The sequence below is a fragment of the Biomphalaria glabrata genome, chromosome 18 (assembly GCF_947242115.1).
Source record: "Biomphalaria glabrata chromosome 18, xgBioGlab47.1, whole genome shotgun sequence".
Taxonomy (NCBI): domain Eukaryota; kingdom Metazoa; phylum Mollusca; class Gastropoda; family Planorbidae; genus Biomphalaria; species Biomphalaria glabrata.
In genome coordinates this window covers 8,075,748-8,092,299 of record NC_074728.1, presented here as the reverse complement: position 1 = coordinate 8,092,299, position 16,552 = coordinate 8,075,748, and the positions used below count along the sequence as shown (strand labels likewise).

The 16,552-nt window shown below is 34.2% G+C and overlaps 1 protein-coding gene across 1 annotated transcript; it reads right to left on the bottom strand.

Moving 5' to 3' along the window:
• Positions 1-191: 191 nt before the first annotated feature.
• Positions 192-5,582, bottom strand: LOC106077985 (dnaJ homolog subfamily A member 1-like). Its single transcript, XM_013238699.2, has 8 exons — positions 5,417-5,582; positions 4,613-4,778; positions 4,107-4,325; positions 3,919-3,997; positions 3,570-3,797; positions 2,417-2,647; positions 1,606-1,781; positions 192-1,248 (listed from the first exon to the last, which is right to left on the bottom strand). Exons 2-8 carry the CDS (start codon positions 4,742-4,744, stop codon positions 1,099-1,101), a joined length of 1,215 nt encoding a protein of 404 aa, XP_013094153.1. The 5' UTR covers positions 4,745-4,778; positions 5,417-5,582; the 3' UTR covers positions 192-1,098.
• Positions 5,583-16,552: the final 10,970 nt, after the last annotated feature.

Genomic DNA, 16,552 nt, shown 5'->3' with positions numbered 1-16,552 from the left:
AAAGTATTGCAATCCACTACTTATATAAATCTTTCCTCTGTATGAAGCATAATTTGTTAAGCTTGCTCCCCTGTCAACAAATCAACCTTCAGATACCGGCATTAAAATCATATCCATTTAGTTAACACCACCAGATTGAGGTTGGTGTTTTCTCTCTTAAATGTTACAGTTAGAATAAAAGAAAAAACTGATTAAATATTCATATTTATTGAATACAGTTCTTGAATTGGTCACCAACAAAAGTTGACTTTGCCTAGTCTATAGGGACTACACTACTGCAGGTCACATCAAGTTTGTACATTCAATCATTAGTAGTGCAGCTCAGGTACAATTTTATATATATATATATATGACATCATATGAAAAAAACAACTCAATTTTCTAAAGTAACACACACACAGATTCCTTTGATGTAATAAATATGCTGTCAACTTGTTCCTCAAATAAAACCATAAATAGTGAGTTATTTACACTTAGTACAGTTAACACCTAGTGAGGGTGGCACAGACTAACTCGTACACTATCAACCCTGCATATTAGCACCACCATTCAGTTCTCACCCACAAACATTTCATTGCATGCTGTACCAACACAAAGGGACAAAGAGCCAAAAATGTGGAAGTCAAGACAATAGATAAAAATGGCAGTTGATTCTCACTATAGATTGACTGTACACAAAACAAAATGAGGATAGTGACAATTTATTTACAATGACCTGTTAGACACTGTACAGAATAGTTTATAGACAAAATGACATTAGGAATGTCGCCACTTTTACATCACACCACACTCACTGTCCAACTTCAATAGAAATCTCTCTGTGATTTACTTGTAATGATAAGGGGGGGTCACAGTTTTCCATGCAAAAAAATTCCTCCAAATTTAAAAGTCATTTATATTTATTCTGTGGTCCAATGCAACTTCATAAAAGTAATTAAATGGATTTTAGATGAGTTCACTTGGAATTCTTTATAGATTCATAAGTAATTAAATAGATTTTAGATGAATTCACAAGGCATTCTTATATAGGCAAATATCTAATGTTTGGCTAATGCAGAAAACTGTAATCCCTAGAAATGCTCCTAAACGTAGCAATTATTAATGACTTGCACACTGCACTCTCTGACCCCCAGAATGTTCATCATCTGAGTCATATGCTTCCATTCCCTGACTCCTGTGCCTTTGTTCCTGGCTTGGATCAAAGTCTTCCAGCGTACATTCTTCTGCACCATCAGGAACTATAACCTCCTAAAGATCAAACAAGACAATTTATATTAGAGAAAAAAATACACTTTAGCCTTAGACATTGACCTATAAAAGGGACTAATTCAGTTTATACCATAACTTCAGTCAAGTACCATTTCTTTCCCTTGTTCAAGATAAACAAAATAGTTTATTACCAGTAAGTTAATTAACAAATCATGTTGTCAGGTAAAAGAAATAATTGTGAACATTTTTTAGCTTATCCAAGATAGGGCGTGGGAGAAACATCCAGACAGCGTTAATATAAACATTGTAAAAAGAAAAGAAAAGTTTATTAAATTTTTATCTAGCTCAATCCAATAAGCAAACAATCTTCATACTTCAAAACAACATTGAATATACCTGTCTTGGTGGGAGCACTGCTTCCAGAGCACTAATGGCTGCTGGATCGAGGGAACCACTAGGAGGGAAATTGACTGTGAATTGAATGATGAGTCGACCTTTCACAAATGGATCTCTGTAAATAGGCATGCCTTCTCCCATCACACATTTGACATCTTGGTGTTTCACAACCTCCCCTGTTGAAGATCAGAACTAACATTAGAAGCATGTCAAGCTGGGACCATATTATCTTTTTTTTAAATATATCTTTCTAACTAAACATCCAGAATTACACAGAACATTTAGGAGACTAAACTACCCAAAAAGTTTTATTTCATTTTAAAATTCATTCATTTAACTCACTATTCCAGTGTTTCCCAAATTTTTCCATCATAATGACACCACACATTCGGAGTACATTGCTTTTTTTTTTTGGGTTGGATTTTTCTTTATTTTTTAAATATAAAATAATTAAACCATATTCTAAATTAAGCTTTTTTTTTTTTTCAAGTATAAACTTTTTAAAATGTGTTTATATATTTTGAATAGCATTACTTCTTGATATCAGCCAGTTTTATCTGAAATCTAAGATCTGATGTGGTGTAAAGCCCTTTTCTATACTATGACTTTAAATAGGATGAAAGAACTGAAGTAAAATAGCTTATTTTCAAATCTTGTGATAATCTACAAACTCGACCAGAAATCATTTAAGGTTGATCTTTGTTTAAAAGTAGAGTCAGAATCTAGATCTGTTCAAAGTTAATTATGATGTTATAGAATTTATTATGTTAAAGTAGAAATAAAAATCTAGTATTATGCAAGCACAACTTACCAGGAAGATTGGTAATTACTAATGTACGGCCATCTAGAGTCTGAACTGTTTTCTGAAACCCACATAGAGCTTCAACCAACTCTAGTTGCATGGTCATTATGAGGTCGTTCCCACGGCGGCGAAATCTTTCATGCTCTTGCTCATCCAGGACAATTACTATGTCCCCAGGTTCAAGGTTAGGTTCTTGATCACCTTCACCAGAAAATCGTATCTGCTGATTGTCACGCATGCCTAAAATAAAATAAATCCAAATATAGCATTTGGCTTGCTACATTTATATGTGTATTTATGTTTATGTATGTTGTGTGTTTGTTTTTCGTTCTTGTAGTCTCCCTTGTTCTACTGTTCAGTATGTTCACGGTTCTCTTGAAGTGTCATTAGTGTGTATTAGACTCTCCTGCTTGTTTCTCTACTCTTATAACTTAGTTTTAGCAACATTTTAACAGCCCCACAAGAAAAACATAAAATACTTTAAAAAATAAAGCTTCAACAAAGTGTATTTGTATCAGTTAGGATCAGTCATTTAACTAAATGTGTAATAGATCTAGACCAACAATAATAAAGATACCAAACAAAATAATTAATTACCAATAATTAATCAACCGATTGTTTTGTTTTTTATTGGTTCTTGTGTTGTCAGGTAAAAGAAATAATATTGAAAAATTGATCGGAGATTGGGTGTCAGGAGAAATAACATGCACTACCTTTTTACCAGACAATCTTTGAAAAATAAAAATTTTAACAATAGGCCTTCGTGATAAATAAGGTTCAAAATAATTGTAAAATTAAATAAATTGCAACTTACTAATACTGAAATCATGATTATTACCTTGACAACTTATCAGAGACTATTTATGTACCCCAACATATTTATTTTTTTTGCATGCCTGAAACTCTTATTTCATAGCGATAATTATTAAGCCTATAAATTAAATATTTTCTATTATAGTTTCTTAAAATCGTAATGCTTTTAGTGTAAATTCTTAGAGTTAGTTTTCAGCTTCTACACAAAAAAGTACAATATATCTGAGATTTAAAGCTAGAAATAGAAGTTGTGGTTTTTTATCGAAGGGTTAAATAATAAATATTGTTTTTTAGCACTGTCATCAAAATCACAGGTTTTAATAGACACACAGAAAAAAAAACAACTCACCTTTATCAATGTGTACTTCCAATATTTTTCTCTCTTTGGTTATTTTCTTTCCATTGCAATTTTTACATCTGTGTTTTGGGTCAATGACTTCCCCTTCTCCCCTGCATTCAGCACATACAGACTGAATCTGCTGGACCATGCCAGGGCCTAACTGTTGAATTCGAACTTGCATGCCTGTCCCTCTGCAATTGGTACATTTCTGAACAGATCCTTCTTTACCTCCAATCCCTGAATAAATAAACATCATTAGAGAACAAATTAAGAGCCTATGAACAAAAAGCTTTAAAAAAAATTTTTTAAACACGTTAGATTCTAACAGCAGTAGCTTAAAAAAAAATATATATATTACCTTCACATTTACTGCAAATTACATTTTTCTGTAATGCCAGCTTCCTGGTTGCACCTTGGTACAAATCTTCTAATGAAACCTGAGATACGGGTATAAGAAAAATATAATTTTAGACAACTAATCCTATTAAGATTTTTTTTTTGTTAATTATTATGTTGAAAAGTGTATAAATGTGCAAGAACTTGTACCTTCATTTGATGAATTACATCCTTTCCTTTTCTGGGTCCTCTCTGAGGGCCCCTACGACCACCACCACCAAAGAATAGATCAAAGATATCCATTGGAGAATGGAAGTCAAATCCAGCACCTGAAGCTCCACCTTTAATGGCTTCTTCTCCACCTTTATCATAAATTTCCCTTTTTTTGGGATCTGATAAGACTTCATAGGCCATGCTGATTTGTTTGAACTGATGATAGAAAAATACAATGAGCTAGTGTATATGAGAATGACACCTCACTATTCATCTATAAAATTTGGAATGTTTTTAATCTCAAAATGGAGACTTAAAGTATTTTTTTTTTATATTATAAAACTTCTATATTTTAATTGGATGCTGTGGACCAATGAGTTAATAAGGTACTTGTCACTGCACTGTGATAAGTCATGAGTATTAAAAAAAAAAGGGTAGGGCAAATTTGATGAGTGTAAAACAAAATAGAATTGATTACCTTAAAACAAAATAGAATTAATTACCTTATCTCCAGCATCTGGGTTTTTGTCAGGGTGATATTTCAGAGCCAACTTTCTGTAGGCTTTCTTCAACTCTGCATCTGTGGCAGTGGGTTTCACCTCTAATATATCATAATATCCTGTTTCTTTAACCATTTTATGATCTTGTGCTCAGGACAAAGATACAAATCTGTAAAAAAAAAAATAAATTCATACAACATATAAAAATATAATTTTAGCTACTTTTCTAGATCTAGATTTATCTTGATTTAAGAAGCCACTTTTTCTTAGAAGTTAGTCTGTAGAAAGATTAGGCACCACATTAGATCTCAGTCTTTCTACGTATATTTATTAATTATTATCATATTATGATTATGTCGTACTACTAGATAGGTCTAGAATATATAATATAATAATATTATTTAATATAGGACTTAGGGCGACTTAGGCTTATGTTAGAATAATTATAATAGTTAATACAAAATTAGATCTGATCTAGTCTAGAAAATAATCTTTATTCTTTATTATCTAGTTTATAGTTTATGATTATGATAGTTTATCTCTATTACTATTAGTCTATAATTATAAACATGGAGTTGAAGCTAGGTGCTGAAACAAATGATACATACATTATAATTATATTAGATAATTATATTATAATTAGACTCTAAGACTACTCTGAGTTACTAAGAAGAATAGTAGACTAAGACACTAAGTAGAGATTGATTCTTGACTTATTCTCAGTGATTCTAATCAAACTTTAAACTTATAGTTTAGATATTTATAATTAGATCTAGATCTGAACATCTAATCTAATTCTGTAGGTACCTGTGTAAATCCAAAAGATCGCTTTGATTACGATTAGAATCTAATTAAACACAGCCGAATTATCGAACTGTTGCTGACTAAAGTTTCTACCTAACCGTTTCTTATATTTTGGAAAGAACATCAGCTCATGAACACACTAGAATTTTCTAATTCACAACTGCGCATGCGTAATGCCTACAAAATTATTATTTTTTTAGACTTTTCTTTCCCAGATAGCCCAAAACTAAATATAGATACTCAAGTCATCGGCATTTCCGAAGAAAACCGTAAACATAAGTCTATAAGTCTATATCATTTTTGAAATTCATAATATAACATTTAAAGTCATTCTCTTCTTCTTTCATATATCATATAGATCTATGTAGCAATATTTGAGTCAACTAGTTCGAAATAAGATGATGAGGCATTTGGAGTTTATCTTTGAGCCTCGACTACTGGACAGTACAACGACCAACCTCCACTTTCTCCAAATATAGTCAAGTACCCGTGACCTTTTGAGATGGGCAGCTAAATAATGGAGGATAAAAAGTATTTGTAAATTGAAGTTCAATATGCCTGAGAAAATTATGGCAAGGAGTGAAACAAAATCATAAACAATAGGCTCGTTTCATGGGGGATTTTTTTAGATGCCTTGAATGTGAAATTTAAGTTCGTGTTGGCCTGTATGTTATTGTATAATTGTATATTGTAGAAGGATTTTTTTTCACATTAGGCCTACAATTATTATTCTTCATTCATTTAGTAATAGTGCTTATCATCTAATAAATTATTAATATAGCTAACTACTTTCGATACATTAATAAGCTTTACACAGTAGGTATTATTGAGGACAGGTAGGCCTATATGATTGGATGCACATCATATGGAAAACCATTTGTGAGCCTGATTGTAGGCCTATAGCCTAGAGATGGCAGGGCCGATTTTGACACCCAGTCCGCTTCTGCTGGCAATTTAACATGACACCCTGCTCGTTAACCGTTGGCCAAAGAAACAGATGCCCTATAGGGTTCCACGACAATTCGTTCACTGACATTTCTTTCACCGAAAAATCGTTCACGACTTTTCATTCACCCGACAATGCGTTCACCCAATATTTCGTTCACCCGACTATTCGTTCACCCGACAATTCCTTCACCCGACAAATCGTTCACACAACTATTCATTCACCCGACAAATCGCTCGCCGACGACTGGCTCACAGGCAACTTGTTCACCGACAGATGGTTCACGACAAATCGTTCACACGACAAATCCTTCACTGACAATTCGTTCACCGTCAAATTGTTCACTGGGCATTTACCCGAATGCCCATGTAGCCTGCCCGCCATATTGAAGCCAAATTAAAAGGCATTTTGTCTGATTTACTGTGAGCATATACTCCATCTTCCAGGGATTTAAAAGCACTGACAATGACAACTGAACAAAAGAACATACCTAAATGTGTTATTGGAGCCAGAACTCCCTTGTTTCACCCCGCTCTTGATGGAAATTTACATAGAGGTGGAATTATCGAAGTGTTCAGTCTCTTTGAAGTAATGTCTGTTATTTATAAGATAAATAAAGTAAACACGAGTTTCCGTGGCATATATAGACACTCGATTTTCTCTTGTCAATGAAAGCATAGAGAGGGGGTGTTTTTTACACTTTGGTCTTTTCCTTGTAGCCGCAAAGAGAAAATCATATCTATTGTATATTCATTTGGCTCTAAAGCCGCGCTGGGACTCTGCAGCCGTTTTAGAAATACTCTTGCACATGCCTTTACACCAATGTAATTTGTACAGACTTAACGATCTCCTTTGGTTTTTTTTTTTTTTTCTAAATTAAAACAATGTTTTCATCTTTTATATCTTCGGGGACTGTTCCTAGTTCCAAGCACAAACATTAAATTAGGCTATATATGTGTATGGTGAATATCTTCTGCACAATACCATCTTTACAGGGTGCTTTCCCATGTCCAAACATTTCGATGGCTGCGCTAAATAACTTTTTTTTCAGAGGATGTTTAATCTATAGAGCAAAGACTTGACGTACTGTAGGCCTACAATTTATCATACATTCTAGATCTAGATAAAATGTAACTCCCCCACCGTGATGTTCATTGATCTTCAATATTGTTGCATACTGTTATCTGCACATTGTGAAAGAAAACCAAGATTTTAAGATCTAGTGCAGTGGTCGCAATCTTCAGCTCGAGAGCCACTTGCAGCCTTTTGACTATGGGCTGGCAGGCTCTTTGACTCCATGCCTGCGGCTCTTACATGAATTGTTTAGTGCAGGCACCTAATATTATTTATCAAAGTGACTTGTAAGAGACGAGAGTAAACTTGTATGAAATGGAATTACGCAAACCTATAGAAAAGATGAAAATAACAAAAGTGCGGTTAGTCGCTGGCAAACATGTGCATCATTTTCTCCGTTGAAAAGCTGTGTAGGACTGCCGAAATACTTTTTCGGCCAGAATCAATATCACAAACAAATTAGCATAAGTACAAAAATTATTTAAAAAAAAAATTGTTTTACCATTATTCGGTCGGGTGAACGGAACGACAATGGCACTGGGGGTGAGGTGAAGTGGATTCTTGCGTGAGTTTTTATCTTCACTAAAAGCACATTTCTTATTAGATGCACATTTCTTATTAGTGCAAGTGCTCCTTCTTGCAAAGTGCCATTAGTAAATGGGTTGCCTGAATCAGCCTTAGAAGAGTTTAAGTCACTGCTCCACATCCGTGACTAGATTGACAAATGAAATGCTTATATTATATAGGACGTAGTCATCGTCATTTTTGAAGTAGCCTATAACGTCTGTACTCTATAAGATAAAAGGAACATATCATTTATATGGGGTTATGGCCTTATTTAATCAGTAAACTATATACGCTCAGACATTTCGAGAATACATTTGCAAAGTGCTCAAATGGTTAATTTAGATTAGTATATTTAAATCCATTGTAGCTAAAGCTCTTCATTTTTTATCGAGAGAGAATATTTTAAAAACGTCTCTCTTTAAATAGATTATATAGGGCCTAAAATATTAACTTTGCAGAGTTAACAAACAATATGTGAATCCAAACATTTTTATTTGTTCACACCCTTACAGTATATATTACGTCTTGTCTATATATAATCCGCTTAAAAGTAATTTAATTTTAAAAAGAAAGGAGAGAAAATATTTTTATTCGATGCTTGAGGAAGTAACTCATAAACATATTCTCGCTTTTTGCCGAAGATTTCGAAAGAAATTTTAATTCTCTTTCGTGCCTATTGAAATATTGTTGAAAAAAAAAACCCACCAAAAAAACTAATTATTTCTAATAAAAACGCGGTTATAAGATAAGAGCCGTGAGGGTGCGGGGACGGATATATTACTGGATTAGAGACAGTGGCGTAGCAATTGAAGGTACCCGTGGGCCCGGGTTTAAAAAAATGTTGATGGGCACCCCCCTCCTCAATATGACAAATTTAGAAATTTTGTGAGACAAAAAAAATCGAGTAGTTTGTATGTATCGGTACATTTAAAAAAGACATTTTAATTCTAGTACAACTTCATGAACACAGCCGACAGAATCATTGAAGACCATGTTTAAGTACAGTGAACATAATGCGCAAGCGGCTGCTTTTGTTTGAACAATGCCAGAAGGTTATTGTACTGTCCGCTCATATTGCCTTGGCCTCTCAATTAATTTAAAGAAAGATGGTGATTTTGTATTTCTTGGAGAATTTGTTCAGCCAATGTTGCAAACTTCTGGTTCTCACAAATATAAAAAAACCTACAAATGATCTTTTGGGCATTTTGTCATCGGAGCTCACAAAACAATTTCAGAAAATAATGCTAATTTAATCAACTTTTAATATTTCTTGAGTGTTGTGAACCATGATAGAGAAAAATGGCGAAGATTTGATCCCTTTTTTAAAAATATTTTTTGGTAAAACTGCATTGTCCAACAGGTCTTTTATTTCGCTTTGAATCTGTGGGGGATGAGGTAAGAGGTTGTGTTTGTTGTTGTTGTTTTCTTAAGAATTTATGTACTGCTAAGAAATTGTCGTTGTTACTTGAGTCACCTAAACAATACTCTTCACGATGACCTCTAAATAAAAGGCTGTTGCGTGCTTAAGTAAAAAAAAATGATCATTCACTATGCGATGAAATAGCCGTCAGTAGGCCTAATTGTCAACTTCTTCAATGTTCTCCTTGTTTGCAAAGCTTGAAGGGTTGGACAAGTTCACTCACCTTGGAAGCATCGTAACAAATGATGGGGATGCCCGCCATGGTGTAGCGTGCCGAATAGGAAAGGATAGAACACCTAATTAAAGAAATTCTTGAGAGATTGGTCCTTTACAAAACAATTAGATCAATTAGATATTCATTATAATAGACATCAGTTAGGCCAGGTTCACATCTAACTTCCATTCACTTTCACCTATCCTTTGGTCTGCTGGACCGCTGGGACACCACACGAGATCTGTTAACCTTTTTTTTTTTCTCTCAATTATTTTCTGTCATTTGTCTTAAATAGAATTTCATTCTGATAATATAGAAACCTGCCTTTTTACCTACCTGGGTGGACCACTTCGGGGGCCGATTTTCAGTTTGTGTTTCCACACAAACTGTCTTTGTAACCTTGTTTATTTATTTTTTTTTGTTTTAAACAATTCGTTTGGAAAAACAAACAACATTGATGCTGTCTCGGGGTATAAATCCGAGATCTTATCTTCTTATCTTATATAATACAGACGTGCCTTTATCTTTGTGTCTTTCAGAGTATTTTTATTAAATTCTGTTTTTGTATTTGAAGATTATGGTTCAGTGTTTTATGTATAATTGCTACTTTACTTTTGAGTCTTCTGTCCTGAAGGCTTTCTAAATTTAGTGATTTTACTAAAGGTGTTACACTAGTAGAATGTGAATATTCGTTTGTTATGAATCTCACTGCTCTATTTTGTGTCTCTTCCAGTTTCTTAATGTTTTCTTGAGTTGAGGGGTCCCAAACGGAGGATGCATATTCTATTATTGGCCTAACCAAGGTTGTTAAATAACATTTTAGCTTTATGTTCTTATTTGATTTATAGAAATTTCTTTTAATAAATCCTAATGCTTTGTTTGATTTTTTAATAGTTTCATCAATATGTGGATTCCATGACAGTTTTTCATTTATTATAACAACTAGGTATTTTGCGTTTTTAGTCTGTGTTACTGGTTTGCCATGAATAAGATAAGTGGAATTATTTTATTTTATTTTTTTTGTTACTCTTAACAACTGACATTTTTCTGGGTGGAAAGACATGCTCCAATTTGATTCCCATTTCTGTAATTCATCTAATTCTCTTTGTAAAATATCTGTGTCTTGTGTTGTTTTTATTGTTCTATATATTATGCAATCGTCTGCAAATAATCTGTTTCTGAAGTAATGCAATTTGGTAAATCATTTATGTAAATTAAAAATAGTAGTGACCCAAGACTGTTCCTTGAGGTACACCTGAGTTTACAGTTATCGGTGTTGATTTCGAACCATTTATTATTACAGTTTTTTCTCTCCCTATCAGAAAATCTTTAATCCACTGATGCAGTGGACCATTAAAGCCGAAATATTTTAATTTTTTAAGCAAACTATGGTGGTGAACTTTGTCAAAAGCCTTAGAAAATCTAGTAAGATAGCATCTATTTGTTCACTATTATCTAAAACGTTTGAAAAATCATCAATTAGTCCTATTATTTGTGTTTCACATGATCTATATTTTCTAAAGCCATGTTGGTATGGTGTGAGGACATTATGTTTGTCTAAGTGGTTTATGATGTTGCTACATATTATGTGTTCTAGGATCACCCGAACGACAGTCTTGCACATACCATACGACAAGGCAGCCATTCAAGTGAAAGACACTATTCCATGATAAATGTAATTATCGCTTTATCTATATTTTTTTTTTATAAACCTCCTCCCCAATTCAGTCTACGAAGTCAAGATAAGTAGCACAAATAGTCAACATAAGACTTTAACGATTTCATAAGTAACATTTCTAATCTTGTTTAATATCTAGTATACATTTTTGGTGACATAAAAAAACAACAACAACTTACTTTTTATTTTAAAAAAGGCAGAAAAAAAAGGAAATACTATCAACGGTTTAATTATAAACAAATAAGGCTTGTCTTCGAGTCCGAAGATTAGTGAAGAATGCAGTATTTTCCGTGGCTGCGCGGCCCCAGCTGTGATCTACATATTTTGCCACATCCTTGGCCTAATCATTGTCCGCAGGTGGTCGATTTAGATTTTCTTTCGGCCGACTGCGTCTGTCCTTGGCAGCGGATTTTCTTTTGGTTTCAAATGTGTTTAATTAACATAGATGGGAAATAAACAAAAGAAAGAATGGGACCCAAAAATCATCACTAACACACCGTCACACCATTACAATAAACCCGATGAAAGCAGTTCCTTTAATCAAAACCGTCCTCGCGGCTTGTATACAGACTCTAACTAAAAACACGGGTTGATGTTTTGAAGTTAATAAAGTTTGACATGACGTTAAGGATATTTTCAGGAAACTTTAAATTTTTTAATTATTTATTTTTTACAAACTTGCAGATATTTTTACCCCCCAAGGGCAGGTCACAATTGGTCATTAATCACGTGCCATGCAGTGCTGTATTTAGATTTAAAAGGCCCTAAGCCAGGGGTGAGCAAATTACGTCCCGCGGGCCACATGCGGCCCGCCGGAGTGTTTTATGCGGCCCGCGAATACCTAAAGAAATCACATTACACATATCAAAATGCAAATATATTAAAAATAAATAATTGTAAATATCTATAGAAATTATTGAAACTTTTGATTCTTATCACTTATAATTAAGAAGCTAGAGAAACATTGTTCCCAAACGTCATTCTAAAAAGTTCAAATTAAACGAAGACTATTTTAAATTGCCCATTAAAAAAAAATAGTCAAAGACACAAGCCCAGGCCAGTATTTATTCAATGCTATGAAGAACTGTGTTGAAAGTGTGAATTGGGTTGGCTTGTACAAGATGGCAAGGGTAACAACTGAGGAGATCCTGCTTTGACTGAGAAAAACAGACTTTGTAATAAAATAAAGAGCAATACCCCTACCATAAACTCATTACGGAAAAGTTTACACAAATCTGTTTTAAATACCATTAATGTGTAGCATTAATTTCTCAAATATTATAAGATGAAACGCACAGGACCTTCCTAATGGTATCATAAACTATGCAACTGTGTAAGGCCTACGATTGTTAAGAGCCCCGCAGGAATCAATTGTAATATTATTTTATTAGAAGAAATAACGAAACCTATCCTGACTGTTATTGTTGAAGTAGACTAGGCTTTTAATAAGCTGCATAGTTTTAGTTTTTTTCGCAGTTAATTTATTATATTTTTCTATTTAATTTGGGGCCACCAAATTCACTTCGCCTACCCTAGGAACTCCAATTATATAAGGCCAGCCCTGACTGGAAGTTCCGAAAAGTACTTTAAGATTTGGAAACAAAACATTCCGATGTTCGTTAACACAATAGTATCCACTGGCCTAAGCATTGAAAGAATATGGAATCTCATGGAAATTGTTAAGTTCCTTGAATGACATTGACTGTGACTTCGTTACTAATATTTCTAATGAAGAGTTGAAGACAGACTTCATGTTTATCTTCGGAAGCATTGCAATGTGTTGTTTGCACATGAAATGTATGTGCATCTTAATTCTTTCCAAACAAAGCTATTCCATTTCTTGAGGCCAGCAAGTGAAATTAGGCTTTATCATTGTCTTTACCTGAAAGGTGAAACTATTTCTAGTGAAATGGTTGCAAAGTACAGACTTATTTGTATTCCTTGATTGTGGAATTAGAAAGCAAATTTTAAGACGTCAGCAACATGAACCAGATTTCAATACCATCAGCTCACCATTTATGCAGAAGCTGTCTCAGCTCCAGGTGACCTGAAAGAGAAGTTCCAGTCAGTTCTTTCGCGGGAGTTTCATGGGTGCCAGAAGCTGCATACCCGCACTTAAAAAAAAAAACAACTTTCCTACTAAACTTTCATATTATTTGGAACCACATTCATCTGCGAACACGCTTTTTTTTTGTTTGAAAATTATCAAGTGTTAGAACAGGTCGATGCTTATTGATGTGCCAAAATATTAAATATCAAATATTACTTATTGACTGTAATTTGACAGCAGTCACAATGATAACAACTAGTCCGCTAGTTCCACGAGAGTAAACAGTTATATAGCCTACTTCACATTAAGTACAACTACATGTTTGTGGTGATATTGCTGTGATTGAAACAGATATCGGCAAAATAAAAAAAAATCATTCGTAAAATTAGTTCAAGAAATTACTAACTCTTGTTATAATTCCTCAATTGGGAGTGCAAATATATATATATATGCGGCCCCCCAGTCCCCAATTTATTTTTAATGCGGCCCTCGGCAGAAAAAGGTTGCCTACCCCTGCCTTAAGCTATTTAAGACAAGGGACCCACTATTAGTTCAGATATAATATTTAACTACTAAATATTTCTTGGGGGCCCTAACCTATAGCTTATGTTGCATATAGATAAATCTGGCCCTGGTCCCATGTTTGTTACGCCATCGGGTGTGAGCCCCTAAATGGTCGTGGGCACGGGTTCATTGAGCCCCTTCGCGCCATGGATGCTACGCCACTGATTAGAGACTTATCCTACAAGAGCGTATTATAAGAACCAGGATGTACGGAGAAGTTTCAGGGGAAATGACTCTCGAGCTCCGTCCTATCATGCGTCCTTTTCACGACCTTCGTAAATGGCCTACCGGCTCAGTTAAAATGCCAAAAGCTGCTATATGCTGATGATATTTCCATTTGGAAATCCGGAAGGTGCGCAACCACTATACATAAATGGATTGCTGCCTGGTCGTGCGGTTTGCGCGCTGGACTGTCGTTCAGATTTATCGATGGTCCAGGGTTCAAACCCTGCCCGCTCCCATCCCCCGTCGTCCTGCGGGAGGTTTGGACTAGGAAGTAATTATCTTCAACTTTGAAGGAACATCCGAAACATGTAAAACATTTTACAAACAAACAAACATAAAGTGTTGCAAGAAGATCTCCATACGCTCGAGATCTGCTCATACACACACACAAAATGGAGGCTAGAAATAAACACCTCCAAGACGGATTATTCTCTGTTCACGGACTGGCATTCTCGGGCAACCTTTCCGGCTCTCCCTTAACGCAGTGGCTCAGGAGTCAGTAGGCTACCCACTTCATTTATTATAGGGGTGCCACTGCCATAGCGTACGTTGCTTTATGTTGTGTGTTAAGCCATGATGACAGTTCACAAAAATAATAAATTTAAGCGTCTTTGTGTTGATTTAGAGCTATTAGAGAAAAATAAATGTGAAATAAATTTTCAGCACTTTCCAAGAAAATAGGCCTATACGACAATTGTTCACATTAGCGGAGTATTTGTGTTTTTTTTAAAGGATGGCTTTACTATTATTTAACTTATTAGATCTACATTTAAGACCAAAAGGAAATCTGCTGCCGAGGACAAACGCAGACGACGAAAAGAAAATCTAAATTGACCAACTGAGGACAATGGTTATGCTTGCCCTGTAGTGGCAAAATATGCAGGTCACAGCTGGGGCTGAGCAGCCACGGAAATACTGTCTTTCTCATTAATCTTCGGACTCGAAGACAAGCCTTATTAGATCTACATAAAATAAATAAATAAATAACTTTATATTAGGCCTATAAGTAGCTTAAATTAGCTATGATACAACTTTTTATTTATAATAATTAGGCGAGTTCGAAGATTAATGAGGAATCATGTAGGCCTACTTATATATACTATGCGAGGAATCCTCGAGATTTTACTCTAAATTCAGTGGTCTTCAACGGGGGCGATATCGCCCCCTAGGGGGCGTTTTCGAGATTTTGGGGGGCGCTGAGAGCCAAAGGGGCGGTAGGGGGGCGCTGGGCACAAAATGGGGCGGTAAGGGGGCGCTTGGCATAAAGGCGGAAAGAAGAAACTAAAGGTGCTCTGAAACAAAACAAATTAAAAAATTCTTCAACATTAAAGCTGAGAAACTAAATATAGACAAATTAAAGTTAACTTGCTTCTAATTTAAGAACAGAAACAGCGTTAGAAATTGAGTTCGGGAAATCCATTTTCTATTTTTAAATTCTTACTCTTTTGCTGTGGTTTGAGAGTATTTATTGTCCTTGGAACTCGCGCGTATAAACGTTTAAGATTTGATAAAACAAAGTAGGTAATACGCCTTTTAGATTATAGTTTATTTTATCTACATATGGTAATATTGATATGTAAATGTTAATTGCAAAAAACATTAAAGGTAACATTTAATAGAATAATTTAACTTTTTAAAAACAAAAAACATTGATAAAATGTTGTTAAGAAAACTCACTGGTATGTCATGTAATATTTCCTTGAGATTTAGTGAATTGCCACTAGAAAAATAGTAAGTTCTACTTTGATGGCATTTTCAGATGAGGTTATGAAACCAAGTCGGCTTCACGAACATATAGCGATATCCAAAAATAATTTAAGAATATTCATGAACAATTATAAAAATCTACAATTAAAACAATTATAAAAACAAAAAACGGCAAAGCAGGATATGTTTTAATGGCTTCTTAGAAAAATGCATAACTTTTAAAAATTCTTATGATATTGTTGAAAAATTGATTAAAACCAAATTTATTTTAAAACATATGTAACACAAAAAGACTTTTTTTTCTGTTAGAGATGAAATATTATTTCAAATTGTCTAGTTATGTAGCTTATGAGGACATATAGGAAACCATCAGTGGTTGGACGCTACAATGACTTCATAGGTAATATAGAATAAAGAACAAATCTATTCACTATTCACCTTGTGAGTTATGATACACACGAAAAGTTTAGCCCGCAATTTCATTTCTATTTGAATCTAATTATAAAACTGTAAATAAAATACAAACCCATGCCGAAAATAAGCGCATCTTTCAACAGTTTTATGAAACAAATGATGAAAAAGGTGTTAGACTCTTGTTGTAAACTGAAGTTTGCTGGATTTCGAAAGGGGTTTGATAATTGTTATGGCTCGTTTTTTTAAGCTCTTAAATAATTATTTTTTTTTTTTGAGAAAC